This window comes from Colletotrichum siamense, assembly GCF_013390195.1.
Source record: "Colletotrichum siamense strain Cg363 chromosome Unknown KSG_Cg363_contig06, whole genome shotgun sequence".
NCBI classification, from domain to species: Eukaryota; Fungi; Ascomycota; class Sordariomycetes; order Glomerellales; family Glomerellaceae; genus Colletotrichum; species Colletotrichum siamense.
Genome location: NW_023501019.1, coordinates 1,959,621 through 1,978,279, shown reverse-complemented (window position 1 = coordinate 1,978,279; position 18,659 = coordinate 1,959,621). Strand labels below are relative to the sequence as shown.

The 18,659-nt window shown below is 55.1% G+C and overlaps 5 protein-coding genes across 5 annotated transcripts; 2 read left to right on the top strand and 3 right to left on the bottom strand.

Annotated features, from left to right (window-relative positions):
* Nucleotides 1-5,724: 5,724 nt before the first annotated feature.
* gsfR2-4 (Transcription factor gsfR2) lies at nucleotides 5,725-7,098 on the top strand (the record flags this gene model as incomplete). Its single annotated transcript, XM_036641367.1, has 1 exon — nucleotides 5,725-7,098. The coding sequence occupies one exon, from the start codon at nucleotides 5,725-5,727 to the stop codon at nucleotides 7,096-7,098; it is 1,374 nt and encodes a 457-aa protein (XP_036492845.1).
* A 1,172-nt stretch (nucleotides 7,099-8,270) lies between these two features.
* On the bottom strand, nucleotides 8,271-9,712 carry rmt1 (Protein arginine N-methyltransferase 1; the record flags this gene model as incomplete). Its single annotated transcript, XM_036641366.1, has 6 exons — nucleotides 8,271-8,749; nucleotides 8,833-9,164; nucleotides 9,245-9,354; nucleotides 9,447-9,466; nucleotides 9,537-9,550; nucleotides 9,630-9,712. 6 exons carry the CDS (start codon nucleotides 9,710-9,712, stop codon nucleotides 8,271-8,273), a joined length of 1,038 nt encoding a protein of 345 aa, XP_036492710.1.
* Nucleotides 9,713-10,415: 703 nt separating this feature from the next.
* On the bottom strand, nucleotides 10,416-12,845 carry Poll (DNA polymerase lambda; the record flags this gene model as incomplete). Its single annotated transcript, XM_036641365.1, has 1 exon — nucleotides 10,416-12,845. One exon carries the CDS (start codon nucleotides 12,843-12,845, stop codon nucleotides 10,416-10,418), a length of 2,430 nt encoding a protein of 809 aa, XP_036492711.1.
* Nucleotides 12,846-13,972: 1,127 nt separating this feature from the next.
* amt1-2 (Ammonium transporter 1) lies at nucleotides 13,973-15,696 on the bottom strand (the record flags this gene model as incomplete). Its single annotated transcript, XM_036641364.1, has 4 exons — nucleotides 13,973-14,556; nucleotides 14,613-15,373; nucleotides 15,439-15,503; nucleotides 15,565-15,696. 4 exons carry the CDS (start codon nucleotides 15,694-15,696, stop codon nucleotides 13,973-13,975), a joined length of 1,542 nt encoding a protein of 513 aa, XP_036492712.1.
* Nucleotides 15,697-18,301: 2,605 nt separating this feature from the next.
* On the top strand, nucleotides 18,302-18,612 carry CGCS363_v009514 (uncharacterized protein; the record flags this gene model as incomplete). Its single annotated transcript, XM_036641363.1, has 2 exons — nucleotides 18,302-18,352; nucleotides 18,430-18,612. The coding sequence occupies 2 exons, from the start codon at nucleotides 18,302-18,304 to the stop codon at nucleotides 18,610-18,612; spliced, it is 234 nt and encodes a 77-aa protein (XP_036493091.1).
* Nucleotides 18,613-18,659: the final 47 nt, after the last annotated feature.

The window sequence follows — 18,659 nt, the reverse complement described above, 5'->3', positions numbered from 1 at the left end:
CTCGGCACCGGCTGGGGGTGGCAGTAAAAGGCTCGTCCACCTTGCCTTGCGAAAAGGTGCGAGTGTGCCATGGTCTTTCCGCCCTCACTCCGGCGTGTGAGACGCTCCTCCGCTCTCCCACGGTGCGTGCTCGGCACAAATTGGGCTGGCAATGGGTGGTTGCCGCGCTCCTGTGTGGACTGTGGAGAGGAGCAGGGTCGGCCAGGTGGGCTTGCTCGGCTATGACGAAGGCGACAGCGGCCCAGCGGACCAATCACACGAATTGGATTATTTTCACTCAGCAGCAAAAAGCTGTCGCGACTGGAAAGTGGGGCTTCTGTAGAACCTGCCTCACACTGCCTGCACCACGACGGCGACGCCTGTGGCCGGGTGTGGGGACCTGCCTACCTTCAATGGAACACTGGACCACGACCGCAGCTGCTGCTTCCATGGGGCTGGGGGTACTTTGCCGTCACACGATGCACCGTACCGGCCATGTACCTTTTGTTTTTGTCTCCTTCTTTGCTCCCCATCACTGCAGTCTGCAGTCGATTGCGGGTTGCTGCGTAATTTTTTGCTCCCCTCTGGCTTTTTCTCTACCCATCGCCATTATCCCGCTTGCCCGCCAGCCCGTCGTCCTGCATTCTCGTACACAATCTATCTCCATCTATTACCTACGATATGGAGAAAGCTTGCAACGAGGAGAGGGACCGGAGGGTTGCCGTCGAGCGAGATACGGATTCTCATGTCCTTGTTTCCGTCCAGGTCGAGACTCATGCCCGCCGGTTTCCCCGTACCCCTAAGAGCAACCTTACCACAACTCGCAACTCGAGTCTGGGTTGTGCCGCGGTGGCGGCTGGCTTGGTATCTGGTTTCGGCAAAGGAAGAATCAGATAATTGCCTAGTGTACAAATATGCACATGGCAGGTTGGCTGCTGCGGTACAGGTATTGTAGCGTGCCCTCCCACATTTTGCCAAACGTGTTCAGCGAATAATGCGGCAGCCAATAGAAAGATGATGGGAACCGAACGTCACTAATGAACGTGCCCAGGACACTTTCCTGCCCTGAATGCCGTCATCGTCGTCTTTTGCTCGTTGCGGTGCCTACCCCGTAGTATACATTGGTCTGACTTGAATGAAGTCGAACCTGCGCGCATTGCATCCTGCCTCGTTGCTAGCGGTATGCAAAACTCAATTGACACTCTGGCATATTTGACAGCACCTACCTGCGCATCCGACCGCCCGGCCGATGCCCGACCATATGAACACGGTCGATCACAAAAAAAAAAGAGAACAGACTGGACTCTCCGTGGGCCCCGCCCAGAAACGAGACTAACCCCCATGAAGGAGGGGCACTCCCCTCCAACGACCCCGGGGCCACCGCTGTTGCGACCTGTGTTGCTGCTGATGCTGATGCTGATGCTGCACCGGGCTTGCTACGACTCCATCATGTGAAAACGTGTGTACCTGGGACTCAGGGCCATGCAAGTACCTCTGGCGTAGCATCTTATGCGCGCTATCAAGTACCCGACGACGCCGACCACCGCCCTCTGCTCCGGCGTTTTCTTACTGCGACAGGGGGCATGGCGACGCGGACAAGTGCATCCCCACACGTCGCCGGACGGAATCGCGACGAAGCAGTGTCGAGTTCGGGCAGCTGTAACTCAATGCAGAGAAGCACACGGAACGGCACCGACGACGGCTTCGAGAAGACCAACTCCAGGAGTGTTCCAGTCGCAAGAGCCGCGTCTCAGACTTTTCGAATGCGGCCTCTGCAGCAGGCGACAGAGTCATGTCGCATGTCGCAGAAACTGTGGTCGCAGTAGGGCATCTGCAGTAGGGCAATCGAGAATGGGTACTTTATCCAATGTACATTAAGCTCCCGTCCAGCCGGCTCGGTTCCTGTGGGTGCCCGCAGCAAGATGAGCAAAAGATACATATCTTCCTGCTGTCGTTTGCTCCTCTCTTCCTAAGTCTCCTTAGTAAGTAAGGCTCTTCGTCCACACAGCAGCCATACACTAAAGGCACCTGGAAAGAGGACACTCACCTACCTCGACCCGAGGGCGCGAAACAGGTCTGTATCAAAGACCCCGTGATGCCGTCTCCAGACTTCAGGCACCACATCGCCTACCTCGTCGAGGAATTGGAAAGTCCCGCAATAGGCGAAAAAATGATTTGCTGCGAGGTGTCTCGGGCATCGAGGAGGTCGAGGCATGCGGTTCCTGCTGTTAGTGTACCGCCATCGGCTCCGCCGCCGGAAACAGGTCGAGGGCTCAGTGCGGTGCCTGTGTCTGCACTAACGTGGGCTACCTGACCCTGCTTCCGTGGTTCGCGCCCAATCACCAGGGGCAATTACAATATCAGCCAATTTTCTTTGGTCTGGAGACCTCGATTTTTTTATTTTTTTGTTCCCTCGCACGCCTGCAAGTCCGGGGCGGGGGGAGGGGGTGCCAGGTGCTCCTTCTGGAGACGGGCCTCGTCTCTGCGGGACCTTGGACCCCTGTCGCATCGTGCTTCCGTCGGTGGCAGTGTGGATGATGAAGAGCCTCGGGAGGCTTCGGTCGCAAGCTTTATATCTCGTAGTTCCGGATCTGCCCTCGGGCGGAAGGAGGAGTTATGATAGGAGATAGTCTCGCCTCGCCCGAGGCAACGTCCGAGCTTGTCGCTTATCATCGCCACCACGCCGATTGGCTGCGCAGTTCCTTCTGCGAACCGGTCTCAACCAACTCACTCTCACTGGGACTTTTCTTATGTAACACTCCCTTCCCAGGAATCCGATGGTGATGATGCTGGTTGCTTCCCCACATTGGAAGATCATGGTGCATAACAGTTAACATCACCATGACTGCTTCAGCAAGTGCTGCGGCAAAAGAGATGCCCACCTCTTTGAGCTCCAAGATGCATATCCACGGAAATCTTGCAGAGTGATATTTGGCCTCGCTTACTGACTAGTAGTAGTCTTGGAGACCAGATTCAGCATGAGTAGATTCGCTACTCAATGCATCGTCAAATTCGCCGATGGACGAGTCGTTCACTGAGCAAGGCTTCTGCGATCCTCTGCTCCTGGAAAGCTCATTGGGGCAATCGTTCATCAGCGCATCTGACTTGCAACCATCGGAACGTGCAAGTTTGTATTCTTCTCACCTCTGGCCAGACCGGATCATTCTTGGTTGTCTGATGCCACGCGGCAAACCATCGAATACCGCACGAGACAGTAGGAAGCGCAAGCTATCATCGCTCATCTGAGTTTGCGTTCACGAAACAAAATTCTGATCACAGTCGCTAATCATGGTCCGACAGGTGTGGCACGCCAAAGGCAGCCTTCCAAGTTGGCGAATTCAATCGCGTCCACTTCAATCACCATCAGGGCTTGTCTTTTTTTCTTTTTCTCTTTCTCACTCTGTCCCTCTCAATCACTTTTGAACCAGCGACAGAGTGATTAAATAGGTACGATGCGGAGCTTGTAGAAAGCTATGCGAAAGGTCCACCTTCCAAGCGCCGTTCTATCTCTAAACTTAGAACCGCTGCCGCAACTCAGGGTACTGGATTCAATGGCTCTTACCAAAGTGTGCAGGCGATGATATGATCGTGAGCGTACGCTCCTTGAGTGCTGAGTGGCCTCCGATCCGCAGTGGCACGATTTACGGTGCTATTTTTATCAACCTTGCGCTCGGAATGGTCCATTTGACCTCTGCCGGCCTCCCGAGTGCGGCCGGCACGTTTACGGCGGTTGAGATGATATCGCATGGCTGGCGGCGCCTCGGTCGATTATTGCAATAGGAGCACAAGGTGCTTCTGCTCTGCTTCTGAACAGCTTGAGCAGCTTTCCTGGTTTTTCTCCTTGTTGCCTACAGCCGTTGATGGGGTTTAGAGGGCCCTTTGGTGGTCTAAAATAGGAATACGAGGTTCGCAGCGCGCGTAGTGGAAGACCCCGGGCGACGGTGGCTGGTAGCCGCAGACGCGACTCGTCGGGCTGGAATAGCTTCAACCCACGTCACAATTTCCCGTGTCGGCGGGCGATATGCTGCGATTCGGGCTTGGCCACTGCTGTCGGCGTTGATAGCGCCATATCCCTCACCGACAACTCGGATCTGCACATCGGGGCTGGCTGCAAACAGGGAAAACGAGGTCAAGCAATGGAGGGATTAACCAACGGGATTGTCTCATACGCACCGGAAGATGGCAGCGGACCTTAGGACCGACCTGACTCTCACAACACCTGAGCATCAAGCGACAAGCTATGCGGGACTCACGACAATGCGCGGGAGTTGTAGAGAAAACAGCAAGGCAGGCGGCTGTCAGAAATGCGCGTGAGAGGTTCTCGGCAATGTGCGTGCTTCGTAAGGCTGAGTTGAGTCGGCGGAACGTACATGACAGTTCTGGGTTGCTTACAAAATGCCTGGGCAAAAATAGCAGGGCGATTACCTATGTGACGCAATGGGTCATATGGGGAATGCCGGGGTGAGAAAAGAAGCATCCCAGACCTCGTGTCTGCAGACGGGGGTTGGGTGTGCGGTCTACCCTCTCGTTCGCCCACTCGTTCGTACCAGCGGCATGGGAACGCTGCATTGGTGCTGGCGCCGGAGGAAAGCGACCAGCGGTGGTTGTAGTGTGTCCCTTTGGAGACAATGCATATGCAGATGAGCCAACACTTCTCGGCGAGGCGAAAGGAAGAAAAGGAAAAGAAGAACGTTGTTGGCGTCGAGTTCAGTTGCTCTCGTGTGAAGCTGTCAGCCACAGACAGACAGGGCTCTGGTTTGTTGCCTGTTTCGGAACACAGTCTCTCACACGGCCTAGAGCACTGACTTTTGTGTGTCTTGTTTGGTCTAGTCATATCGTGAATAACCATGCCGTTGACAGGACGGGACAGGAAGGACAGGAACGCCGAGAGCTAGATGCCGGCCACAACGACGGGAAACGATGCACCATAACTCAAATTCAGCTGCATGACCCATCGGGCAAGATCTCGCCTTCCCTGCCTCCCAGTTCCAGACGTAGCCTAGCTGACACACCACCCCGAACGACACCCCATCCTGGGGTGGGAACCGGGTCGAACATCAGGGCAACAGTTTTTCGCACCGCGCATCTGTTCCTCGTCGGTACCGCGCGCTTCATTATCGCCTTGTTCCGTTTGCTTCTTCTTTTCCTCTCCTTCTCTTGTCTCTTTCAAGCCGCAGCGAAGGTCCTCACTTCCACGTCAATCCCTTCCTTACACACGCTTACTCACGAGCGACGTTCGATGACCTGACCGGAACAGCCATGCCCCCGATGTTGGCGTTCTGAATAGACGCTTACTCCATCCGGGCTACCATCATCTTCTTCTCGGTTCATCAAACGTCTTCTTGTGTGGCTCGTGTGAGCGTGCGAGCTCGTGAGGAAGAGCAGCCCACGCGGACCGCAAATCACACCCAAACCCATCCCACCTCCATATAAGGAGGACCGCCACCGACGGCGGGCTTGATTGTGCCCCTCCTCGGACTTCCTCACCATGTCCATCAAGCATTGCGGAGCACCGCCTGAGCCGAACAGACAAGAGAAAACCCGGGGGTATCATCAAAGTTCAGTCCTGCTAAGAGGGAAGAAACATCAACAACGCGGAAGCCCGTCGGCCGTTGCGGAGTTCCACCCACGCCAACAGCGGAGAGCCGCAACCGCAACCGCTCCCGCAACCGCTCCGGACCGGCGACGACCACCCACCCCGTCTCTACGGCACCAGAGCTGCCGCACCCTCCGTCACTTGACACCATGTCAGGCCCCTCAAGCTCCTCGTCTCCTCTAATCTCAACCAGACGCCGTGCCTGCACGGCATGCCAGCAAGCCAAGCGTCGTTGCGACCAGCGGCTGCCACGATGTGGCCGGTGCACTCAAAAGGGGTTCGAGGACTGCAACTATCCGTCCCTTGAGGCCGCTGTCGCCGCAGCAGACTTCAACTTCTTCACCGATGTTCTCAGCGGCTCCGCGGCAACGCCGGACTCTCTGCATAACATCATGCCGGTACCAGTCGTGCCTGACACCGAGAACTCGTGGTCCATGTTCTACAACAACAATAACAACACGGCCGCGGGTCCGACGCCATCACCATCGCTGCTACCGCCGCCGAGCAGTGAGATCGTCTCCCGAGACACTGTGACGTACTGCAGCGAGCAGTTCAGGAACTACCCACGGCGCTGGGTCAGCCAGAATGGCGTAGCCCCCTTTATACACCCGGCTCTCTACCTCCCTACGACGAACGGCGCTGACGGACTGCCGCCAGTTCTGCAAGACTGTTTCTGCGCATGCGCAGCATACTCAGCCAAGAACGACGAAAACGCCGCCCTCGTGCTAGGCGTCATCGAAGCCAAGGCGACCTCCCTCCTTTACGCCCCAGAGCAGGCGACATGGACTCTGCCACAACAGGTCGCGGCGCTACAGGCTCTCGTCATGTATCAGATCATGCGCTGGTTCGATGGCGATATCCGTCAGCGCGTGCTGGCGGACTCTGTGGAGCCTGTCCTCGCAATGTGGACGTCTGCACTGCAGTCACGCGTTGGCGCGGGCGTATTTTCGACGGAGGAAGCAATACCCTCCGTCGTCCTCCCGGAGTCGCACATTACGCCACCACAGCAGTCTTCATCGTCCTCCTCAACGTATCAACATGAAGGCCTCTCGCCAGGCAATTCTCGCTCCAACACGCCCGGCAGACTTGCCAAAGAGGAACTGAAGGCCGTCTGGCGCCGCTGGTTGATGGCGGAGACGATCCGCCGCGTGCTCGTCATGGCACACCTCGTCCGCGCGGTATACGCGACGGCTAAACAAGGAGGGGGATACGGGAAGCCCCGGGGCGGCGGTGGTGGCGGCGGCGGCGGGCATCACCGGGCTGGGGCTCACCATCAAATCCTGAGCCTCTCGGACATGAGCTTCACGGCCCAGGCGAGGTTATGGGCAGCAACGACAGCAGAGCGGTGGAATAGATCGCGTGAAGGCGATACCCCTTGGTGGGTTGGCGGGATGGACTTTTCCGGTCTCCTGGCGCTCGCAGACCCAAGAGATGTGGATGAATTTACGGTTCTGCTCGCCGTTGTGTTTCATGATAAAGATACCATCGAGGACTGGATCAATCATGGCCCTAATAGCATGTGATGAGTATGGTTTCTCGTATGGAAACGAAGACTTTTACAAGTAGAAAACGAGAAGGAAAGGGAGGGGGGGCTTTTTTGCTTTTCCTCGTTAGTTTCCTTTCATTTTGAGAGAATTGCGTCAGCCAGACCGGCGTTTCGGCGGGGATGGTCTTGTTTCGTGCATCATCAGCGTTGTCATCAGCATTTTCTTTTTTCCCCTATTGGTCTGTAGATAGTTGCGGATCTCTTACGGTTTTTTCTTCACGCCTTTCGCAAACGGTTTTCAGCAGAAAAAAAGGGGGGTGGTTTAGAGGGACTTGATATCCAGAGGGCTCGAGTGCATAGCATGGCGGATTGATGGTTACGAGTGCGATGACAGCAGTATTACGGCCGAAAAGCTTCAGATAGATGAATTAGTACAGACATGTTAGAATAGCACAGGGCATTTTGTGACGCAATGTTGTTGTATTGTGCATAAACAAGCATTGGAATATACTTGAAGCTCGTTGGGGCTATGTTACTTGCGGGGTTTACCTTGACGAGAAACGAGCATCAAAACACCAACCGCAAGACCATCGCCGCCTAGCGTCCTTTTGTCTTGTGCGTTTTGGAAAGATAGCTACACACCGGCAGAATAAGCTGCGGGATTGATATTACCGGGCCGCTGTCAAAGATCAGAACCCCGTAAAATTTGGTTGAAGTGAAGATGCGAAGGGACTCAATGTAGAGAGAGTTTAGCGGAGGTTGATGTTTGGTTCATTAGTCATAATCTATTCCTCGAGGTGGAAGATTGTAAATGCCATGGTCTCTATGTAATGATTTCCTCCCATTCACGCTCACCCGTCGGCGGCGGTATCTCCCTTCTCATTAGAACCAAATCAGGCACACAAAAGGGCATCCTTAGGAAAGAAGGCCGCGCCATGCCTCCTCGCCGGCGCAGGTTACGCAGCCAGGCTGGATCATCTCCCTTCTGTTTTTATTTTATTTGTTTCAGGCGCAAAGAATGCAGGCTTGTCGCTTTCCATTGTCTGGAGAGCAGAGGCCGGGTTGCTATATATGCCCACTACAGTTCGTAGAGGACCGGCTCAGCACTCGAATGCTCTTACTGCGACGAAACTCTGCGATCCCGGGTATCGTCTTCCCCAGAAGACAAACTGCCCGAGACGAGCGGATGCGGGGCCGTGACGATGGCACTTAGCACATCTTGTATTCGGCAGAGCCCTCAGCGGCACGGGTGGGGTCCTCAGTCGGGAACTTGTAGGCGATCTTGATGTCTAGGTCGCGGCGGTTCTTCTCATTGGGCTTGACCTCGAGGCTGGCCTCAACCTCCTCGCCGGCAGACATGGTAAGAACGTCCTTCAGATAGAAGACAGTCTGCTTCCAGTGGGTGTACTTCGTATGCGGACCAGTGGAGAAGCGGATTGGCTTGTGGGCGGCGCTGAAATCGATGTCAAACCAGGCGACGAGGGCGTGGATGAAGTCGTCGCGGCGGGCAGACAGCTTGAAGTTGGTGGCGAAGGCCAGGTCGGCAACCTGGCACTTGTACAGGTCCAGGGTGAGAACAGCGGCGGGGTCCGTGACAACGGCCTTCATGTCGACCGTGTCGACGAGCGGCTCGGCGAGAGCAGTGGCCTTGAGCGGCGTATAGTCAAAGCCGTACACGCTGTCCCAGACTGGAGGTTGCGGTTAGCGGCTGACATATATATGACTGACTGGCAACTATGTTTGCCTGCCAAGAGTCGTGGTCGAGACTTACATCCAATCTTCTCATCCTTGTAGTCGCCATCCTCGATACCAGCAACAAAGATGGTCGCCTTGTCGGGGAAGATGAGACCGCCAGGGTTGAGATACCTGTCACGGGCATAGAGGACAGTGTCCAGCATGGACTCGTAGAGCAAGAAGTAGCCCATCCACTCAGAGATGATGATGTCAACCTTGGGGAAGGGGAGCTCGACCTCCTCCATCTTGCCCTGGATCAAGGTGATCTTGTCGGACATGCCGTTAACCTTGACGATCTCGCGGGCCTTGAAAATGATGGTGGACATGTCGACACCAATAACGTGCTTGGCACCGGCCTTAACGGCGAACCTGCGCGAAGGGAAAACCTGTGAGTCTGGGGGCTCGTTGGGAGGACAAAACTGCGCGGAACAGTCTCGGAACAGGCGTACATGGACAGAATGGCAGTGCCGCAACCGACATCGAGGACAACCTTGTCCTTGAACAGATGCTTGTTCTGGACAATGGCGTTCATGTAGGAGCGTGTGCGGACCTCATCTTTCTGCAGGGGAGACAGGGTTAGCGAGTGGTTCACCACAGATGCCAGCCTTGGAGGGGCAGCTAGCTGTGCGACGTGTTTGGCGGGCTGCATACCAACATCTCCTCGTGGATGCCTGTTCCACATTCCTTCTCGTTAGACAATTTCTTCCCCTTATCGATCGCACATCGCAAGAAGAGGCTTACCGTGGTGGTCGTAGCTGCACAACGTCTGTTAGCAACTGTGTCCTTGCTCCGGAGAAAAAAAGCCCCCAATCACCTGGGGAGAAAACAACGTACCTCTTGAAGTAATGCTGCTCAGAGTGCGCCATGGCCTTGAGCTTCGCCTCGGCGGCGTCGACCTCCATGTGGTCGCCAGACATGGTGAATACTCGGCTGGGTTTCGGGAGGGGTAGAGGTGAACAAGAGGCAGCTGCAACTTTTTACTGTGACAAGTTGGAAAGTGGAAGCGGATGTGCCTGGTGGTCCTCGAGATGAAGGAGGAAATTTCAGGAGGAAAGGAAACACGGACAAGCGCGCGGTGAAGGAGGAAGGGTCGGCTGGCGGGGCTGGGCCTGAACGGAGACCTTCTACACGATCGGGCAGAATGGACTGGACTGGACGGGACTGGACCTCTGAGATGCAGAGACTGCCATGACTGGAGGGGAAGAAAAAAAAAATTAAGCTGATTGCGCCGCTCATGCCTGTCACCGCCTGCACCCTGCATCGGCCAGTCCCCACTTCCCATTTTTGGCCACACTGCGCGGTCCTCCCAGCTGGCAGACCCTTATTGTCGGCCCGTTCCATGCCACTTAACCACCGCTGTGAGCGAGACGGGACCTTTTCCATGGATGATAAAAGTTCCCCATGTCCGTTTGTCGTTGAGGGGCATCTCTTGTTTGGTTCCTCACCGGCAAGCGAACATCAAGTCATTAGGCCGCGAACATGTAAATGAACTTGAAGTCTCCTGAATTAGGGATCATGAGGTACACCGAATGAACGGAATAGTCCAACAATTGTCATCCAACGCCACGCTATGCTATGCGACTCAGAGACCACGACTCGCGGGGGGGAAAGCTCCAAGACCTAGCACCACCTCTCATGTGGCTCTCTCCACTTAACTCCCAAGATCTCAAAGATCTTTCTCTCATCCTGGCCCTCAACCAATTCGCCCTCGGTCATTTTGACCCGACCAGGGCCCCTCATCACATCCTTGTATAAACCTCTCTGGTTTAACCGCATCCCCTTCTTGGATGCCAGTAGCCGGATGCTCCTGTTGAAAATGTCGTTGCCAGTAAAGTATATCAACGCCGCCCCTAACTCCGTTTCAGGAACAAGGAGGAAATCAACACGCCTCCATATTTTGCGGTAGTCTTTCTCGTTGAAGCCGTTGATTTTCGGCAAGACACAGCAACCGTGCCACTTGCTACCGTCTCCATCGTCTCGTGAGCTCGCTAACCTGGCGACGAGAAATCTCTGCGACTCCAGTACACGGACTAGTTCGTTCAGGAACGAGACGAGGTCAGATGTTGACTTGGTGCCCTTTTTTGTGATCAAAAAGTCGACATCTCCACTATTGTCTGCTCCCCTGCGATAGCTGCCACCGATGACGATTTGCACCGCCGGGTCCAACTTTGCTGCCTCCGACCTCACAACAGCTCCGAGAAGCTTGACCTCAGAACGTGGAATGCGAGTGTTTAGATCATCGTAGTGGTCGATGCCAACGTGTTGGTTTACGGTCAGCTTGGCCTTTTGCTTCAAGTCTCCGAGCGTTCTGAATCCTTGAGAGATCCAGTGGCTAGCTTGGACGCTGCCCACCCCGTATATCTTGAGGAACGTCTGCAGAATCTCATCCATAGGCTCACTTTCGGCATGCTCCAAGCGCTGGAGCCTATTAGTCGTGACGATCTCCTCGATCTTGTCCGCGAGTCTCTGGCCAACGCCGGGCAACCTGATTGCTTCTTCGGCCGTGGAAACTTTATTGGGCTGTCGTTTGAGTTGTGTGATGGCCTTTCGATATGCGATTGGGCGCCATGTATCATTTGTCCGTGTATAGTAGTCGCACATCTGTTGCAAGACCTCGATGGTGCGATTGTTCGGATTGGTCTTGTCGCCTCCTTTCGTCCCTCCCTTATAGCAGGCAAATTTATCTTCCCATGTCAAGTCTTTCCTGCTGTTAGACTTCGTGACAGACTGCTTCTTTCTCTGGCGCTCATCCTCAGAGCATTCACGTTCGGATTCTGGCTCGACTGGGTCCGAACTTGGCAGATCGTCTTCGTCACGTTCCAATGGCAGGTCCCTATATCTCTGCAATTGGGAAATGACTCCCTCGAGTTCGTCTCCGGATGCCAGAGCTGTAATTCCTGCTGCTGGACTGGAGGAATGGTCACCAGACCCATCGAAAACCTGGTTAGACAAGGTTTGTCCGGCTTCTGAATGCTGGACCGGTGTGATATCTCTCAGGACGGGAGGCGAATCTGGCGCCGGCTGTTGCTCACTTCTTCTGCCCAAAGAATCCTGACTTCGTGAAGGTGTCGAAGGGGGCGGTGCGTAGTCCCATTTGTCAGGCTTGGTTTGGCGCTTCTTGAGCGGTCGGTCCTGTAGGGGTGGCACTGGGAGTTGAGGTTGCTGATGTTCAACTGCCAAACTCGATGAGTGTTCCGGACATCCAAACACTTGGTATTGTTTCTGACCAGCGTTTAGCAATGTCTTGAACCGAACACAGTCGAGCGGGTATTCTTCGGTGACGACAGTATATGCAGGTGAAGCATTTGTAGAGGAAAGGATTTTCTCAATGTTCTTCCACTCCAGCTTCTTGTCTACAATGACGTGGGTCGCGTCCTCCAAAGTCCTCACCCAAGTGGCTCCGTACTCCTGTGATTTCCTGATACGAATCTTCCTGGCAGGTGCGATGTCGTCGTTGGGGATGAAGTAGAGGCGCATTCCGCGCAAGACCTGTTGCACCTCCGGCACAAGCTTGAGACTCGGCTCCCTCTTTCTCTTTTTCATGGCCATGATGGACGGCGAGTTGTCCGCCACGTGAGCAAGCAAATGCCGCTTTGCTGGGAGCGGCGTCGCGGCAATTCTTGTGAGAGTGGGTAGGGGCTGGAGGGGCTGCCTGGATGAAGAGTCCGGAATCGGAGTGTCCTCAACAAAACTGGTGTCTGCGGCCGGAGGCGAACCTCGATCTTTCCTTCCCGGGCCCTTGATCTCGGCGAGAGGAGTGCGTTCGATGACGTCCTTCCGCCTAAGCTCCACGAGGGGCGTCGCGGTCGATGCCGGAGCTGAAGTCGTCCTTGTTAGAGTTGGGTGAGAAGGAGGAGCAATGACAACTGGTGATGTTTCTTGCAACGGTTGACGAGGTTGCGCCGCGGCTTGGAAGGCCTTTAATTGTCGTCTGTGCTGTTCCTCGGCTTCCTCAAAGTCGTCATCACCATCATCTGCCAAGTAACCGATGGCGTCCAGATGATAAAAAAAGCGAGCTTTGTCTCTCAATGGGGTGTCTGTGTTTGTCATGGTGCGTCGACGATGTCCAAGAGGTTCGCGATAGCCCTGCTGTTGAACGCTGCTGAGCCACCGTCATGTCGAGGTTGGTTTGCTGCCTGGACTTGATGGATGGATGGATGGATGGATGGACTGAGCAAAGTTCGAGGTGGGCGAAGGCGACACCGAGACAAGGCAGCTTACCTGTTGGGGTGAGGTGTCAATTGAAGGGAGGGATGGACGGATGGGTGGATGTCTTTGTTATGGCCCATAAGGTACACACACCTAGGAAGGTATGTGCGATTGGAACTGAATATGGGTAGCCCAAAGGGGTGCGGCACCGTGGAGAACAGCGCTGCATTAGTGTTGTGGCCGCTGCAAGTCATCCAATTAAGCCATGCCTCAGCACTGACAGCTCCCCCACCGGTAAGGTATGAAGCACCCGTGGACCCAATAGGCTCTTTCCGAGCGGATTGGCTCCAGGCTGCATCAGATCGACTAGATGTGCATCGACACGGAATTCTTCAAGGCAAGATACATGCATGGGTCTCGGACTCAGCATACCTACCTCAGAGACATGGGATCTAGCAGGCTAATCCATCGGCATCCTGCCTCAGCCTCACCGGCCCCAACTTTCCAAACATTCATGCAGCACAGCACGGTATGTTCGACCAGCGGAACCCGCACCTCTTTCGCCTATTAGGTCTGCCAATCATCGCACTGGTGGTGAGACATTGAATTCCGTTTACTCGAACAAAGAAACTTATTTTGGTCTATTTGCCAAAAAGAACCAGCCCACAAGTCGTCGCCGGCTTGTCCTGCTTTGAGTGTATAAATTACAACAAGTACAGCGGTCAGGGAAGGACCGTCTCATCCTCCGCTTCCCATGGTATCACCGTAGCCCCAAACTTCCAAGTGTATGTACAAAACATCGCTCATTTCCGTCATAGTTTAACTCCTGGTAGTTGGTAAGCCCCACCTAGTAAAGATCCGGCTGTAGGCTTGAAGATGACTGTGGTATTGGATCCTGGTTGGGCCGGCAGCATTGCCGTGCTGTGGTAGGTTTGGTTGTTCCATCGAAATCTCCTTCCAGGATCCTTTAACTTTTATTCTTTGTTTTCTTGTTTGAATCGGCGCTGCGTCATAATCATGTATGGGGTTCACTGGGCGTGACCAAATTGTGGAGGGAAGTGTGATGATCCTGCGAAGTTACGAGCATCCATCAACGGAATGCTATTGTTCTTCTCCATCGGCTGGAAGGAAGCCATGTCGTTGGAGTAACGGCTGGCGGCCTCGTTGTCCATGTCATTCAGAACCTCCCTGGTAAGCTCAACATAGTCGTATGCAAACTCGCCGATCTCGGCGTCGTCGATACCTAGAATCTCGGCCTCCTCCGTGGCGCGAAGACGAAGGCCAGGGATCATGTTCATGATGAAAAGTATGATGCAAGTGCCAACGAAAGAATAGGCACCGCCAGTGAAGGAGTCAGCGAGTTGGTATCCAAGCTGAATCCAGTTGTGGTTGATCCAGCCGCCGTCGATGGTGGAAACGCCGTCCAGGTGCGCAATGTAGTTAGCAGCGAAGAAGGCCGTACAGACGTTGCCGACCAGACCGCCGATGCCATGGACGGCGAAAATGTCGAGGGCATCGTCAATCCTCAGAATGAACTTCAGCTTGGTGGCGTAGTTGGCAAAGGCAGCTCCAAGGACGCCGAACGGAACGGCAGCCCACACTGGGACGTATCCTGGAGTAAGTCAGTAAAGTGTGATTCGTGGCAGGTATACACTGCGCATCACGTACCAGAACCAGGAGTGATGGAGACCAGGCCAGCAACGACACCAGAGCAGAATCCGACCGTGGACCACTTGCGCTCCAGCCTGTAGTCCAGTACACACCAAGTGATACCTCCGACGCAAGCTGCGAGATTCGTTACGACAGCAGCAAGGACAGCGCGCAAGTTTGCCGAAAGCGCCGATCCAGCGTTGAAACCAAACCAACCAACCCACAGAAAGACGGTGCCAATAACAATGTGAGTGACATTGTGGGGTCGGTAGTTGAGCTCGTGGGTGCCGTGACCGCGGCGCTTGCCCAACATCATGGAGTAGGCCAGAGCGGCTGTGCCAGACGCGATGTGCACGGGTGTTCCTCCGGCAAAGTCGAGACCACCCATCTTGTTAGACCAGCCACTAGGGTTCCACGTCCAGCAGGCGATAGGATCGTAGATAACCGTCGCCCAGATAAACATGAAGATGACGCACGGGAGCATGCGTCCACGCTCGGCAACGGCTCCGGTCGCAAGAGCAACCGTGATGCACGAGAACATTCCCTGGTAAACGGCGAAGAGGAGATCGGGAAGGCGGTCGGAGCCTACGGAAGGTCGGGCGAGAACGTTCCTGAAGCCAAAGTTGGCCAGGTCGCCAATAAAGGCGCCTGCTGTGTGCGAAAAGGTGAGAGAATAACCCCAGAAGAACCATTGGAAGCTGGTGACGGCCGTGGCCATGACGGAGAGCCAGATGAGAGACAGAGCCGACTTCCTTCGGGCCAATCCAGAGTAGAAGAAACTGAACAAGGTGGTGTTAATCGCTGCACTGGTTGGTGACTGTCGTTTGGAAGTGATTGAGCTTACCCTACTCCGGGGATCATGAGCAGCACGAGAGCTGTCGCAGTGATCATCCATGCGATATCACCAGTCTTCAGGTCCCCTCATTAGCGGTCCGTCACATGGGCCTCACAAATGTTGGCCGCAACATACCTCGTACCAAATGTTGAGATCCTCTGTGAGAGAGTCTCCTCCCGTAGGGCCGGAGCCGTTGTATGGCACCAGGTGCACGTAGTCGAGGTCGTTGAGGTCGACCTGGTCGACCAAGTCTCCGAGGGACGCCATTGTTCTAGGTCGTTCGGTAACGCTCAGAGCCGATTCAGGAAATCGTATATACTGGGACCGCGGAGACAGTCGGTTACAGATCAGACCACACGGCCAGACGGGAAAATCGACAAAATGCTGAATCGAGAGGCCTTGTCGACAGGCTCTAAATGAGCGGAGGCTCGGATGGGAGCGCTGTATACCGTCGCGGGGTTTGCAGAAGAGACAGCAATGGGACAGGCAGCATGACGAGGCGTGAACCAGACTGTGTGGATGTGGGAGGCGCGAAGCTTATGAATGTGGATGTCGGGCGTTCAACACGCAGAGTTGCGTTGCGGGCGGCGGAATGAGTAGCCCTGAGAGTGGCGGGCAAGCTAGCGGGACGGACGGTACTTTGAAGTTCGCAGGCCTCGCCCGACGACTCCAGAGGCAGCAAAGACACCGACCGGCGGATCAGAGAGCGAGAGAGAGTCGCAGCATTACTGGGCTGTCCCACGGAGGACGCCTGGGAACTGCCTGGGCCGTTCAGGGCCAAGGCTTGCCGGACTAGGGACTAGGGTGTGGCCAAAGTTTTCTTTCGAGGAGGTTACGGGTGTGGGAGGTCGTCTCTCACGCTCTCACTCTCTCACTCACTCACTCACCCACCCACACTCTCCCACCTTCATCTTTCATACTCACCAATGCAGGCCTTGCAGGGTTTCCAGCAGGGTTCCATTTCCAGCAGGGCCAATCGGCAGGGGGGAGGCACGGGGGCGGAGGCTTATCGATTGCGACGTACCTATCCGTGGATCTATTCTAGTGCCTCTGCCGTCAGGGGTTTGGAAGGGGGATTGGATGAGTGGTCCAGGGGACAGACGAAGATGCGATACATTCCTAGCCGACGGCTTTTAACCTCCTACAGTATGTGAGGTCTGCCAACACAGCGATGCAGTCGGAGGGAAAAGCAACCTCAGACGACTACCTACGAAAGAAGAAGAAGACGGGTCGCCGTGTTTGGTTAGTGCGTATCTCGTCCAGGACTCCAGACCGAGACTAATCTTGGTGACTTGATCCAACCTGGCATCAGACGGCCTTGTTGGACGACGGCATGCAGAGCTCTTGAGAACAATTTCCATCAGCCCAAGGCCTTCCTTCGTTCGAATGCAGGTCACAATGGATGAAAAATGCATGTACTTCGTTAATTTGACCACGCCCCCTCCCTGCTGTATTACAAGGGTCCGGATTCCCATTGACTGGCAGAGAATCAATGGGGAAGCACCTGCCAGCCGCTGCTGTTATCAAAAGCAAGGGTTCCGGGTGTCTAGCGCGGCATAGATAACGGTCAGAGAAGCTACCTACAGTCGATGCCTCATATTCTCAGCTGTCGATTTGTACGTGCCGTTTCTCCTGTTCTCCGAGTAGCCGACACGCCATGTGTATGATGTGGTCATTGCAGTCCCGAATAAAGACGACAATGGCCAGAACATCTCCTTAGTCGCTACGGGCGCAGAGTTGGACAGATCCGGGGAGGCACAGCGACATCTCCTAGAACCCTGAGACGACGCACCAGCGGGCGAAGCGCTGTTTGCAGCCGGATGGACTTCCTTGCCAAGTACACTGCGAGGGCACCGTTTCGCTGGTCTGGCCATGGCGGCAACTGTGAGGAGCGCGACGGCATCGGCACGAGAGACAAACACATTTCGGGTAGGGCTTCGGTTCGGGATGGGTATTCACTATTCAGGGACAGACGGGAGACGAAAAATAGGCTTTAGGAGATGCATGGAAAGTGAACCGTGTTGTGTATGACCATGTTTCTTGAGACGAAATATGGAAAAGTCGGCCGTCGTCTGGTGTCTGCCTGAAACGGGCGGAAGTTGAGCAATCTCATCACTGTCATGATTCGCCCAGTGTCTGAGTCCTCCATCATCTCCGTTCATCTCGTCCGCCTGCCGTATTCGAGATGGCACTGAGCAGAGCAGACCAAAGCAGAGAATCAGAAGAGCAATATCCATAACCACCCAAGGTAGTGTAAGGACCTACGCAGTAGGCAAAGCTCCCCAGCTCTTAGCTTTGCAGCTTCCCATCTGGACATGGAGCCCATAACGCCGGTTTGGGGAAGTGGACAAGGATGACAAGGCAACCTTCCCGCCGCTACCAACCTGATGGGAGACCGAAGGCAGCCTACGACAAAAGAAGGCAGGGGCACCGGCCGAAGTGCCCGAGTAACTGCACTTTGTCATGATAAGCCATCCGCGGCTGATTGGACGATACCGCTCCGATGAGAACGCGGCAGGTGCCCCGGTGCGTGACAGTGGGGGCCGGCCAGCTTCCAGTGGCATTCACCTTCGAACCTTCTTTGCTTTTCCTGGACCCCTGCCCATCCACGTCCCATCCATGCTCCGCCCCTGCTTTCAACATCACTTCCTCCAGTGTCTTTCTCCTCTCCTCCTTCTGCTGCGCTGCTGCGAGTCACAATGTCCGTCAGTCTGTCTCTCCTGCCCACCCAATCAAGGCGCGCAGGACTTGACTTTAACAGCGCGCTCTCTCGCCGTTGAACCGCGCACGAGACAGACTTCATGCCGTGGGACAACCAAAAACATATTCACTCGGCATCAACCGACTTTTCCACGCGGATTAGTCTCCGTACATGAACCAGCCCGCCGGCCAGCGTCTCAATCTCTCTAATGCTACGCCAGAGGTAGGTTTGCTTGAAACAGAAATGCTCCGGCGCCAACAGCGCCCTGTCTTGATTATCCATCTCACCGAAATCACCAGTGCTTCATCTCGGCCTGCAGGGATATCAACCCGCCCTACCACCTGTCCCACACGGACTCAAGGACCGTCGGCTGCACCAAGCCTCCCGGGCTTTTGTCCTGCTCTCCTCCTACTGGCATCAGTGCTGGCCACTCTCTTTCCAGAACAGGCATCTTGAGTGGTTCCTCGCCCTCGTTGTCGTAGGCACCTGTTGACCCAGCCAACTAGCGTTGCGCTGTGCCTGGCATACG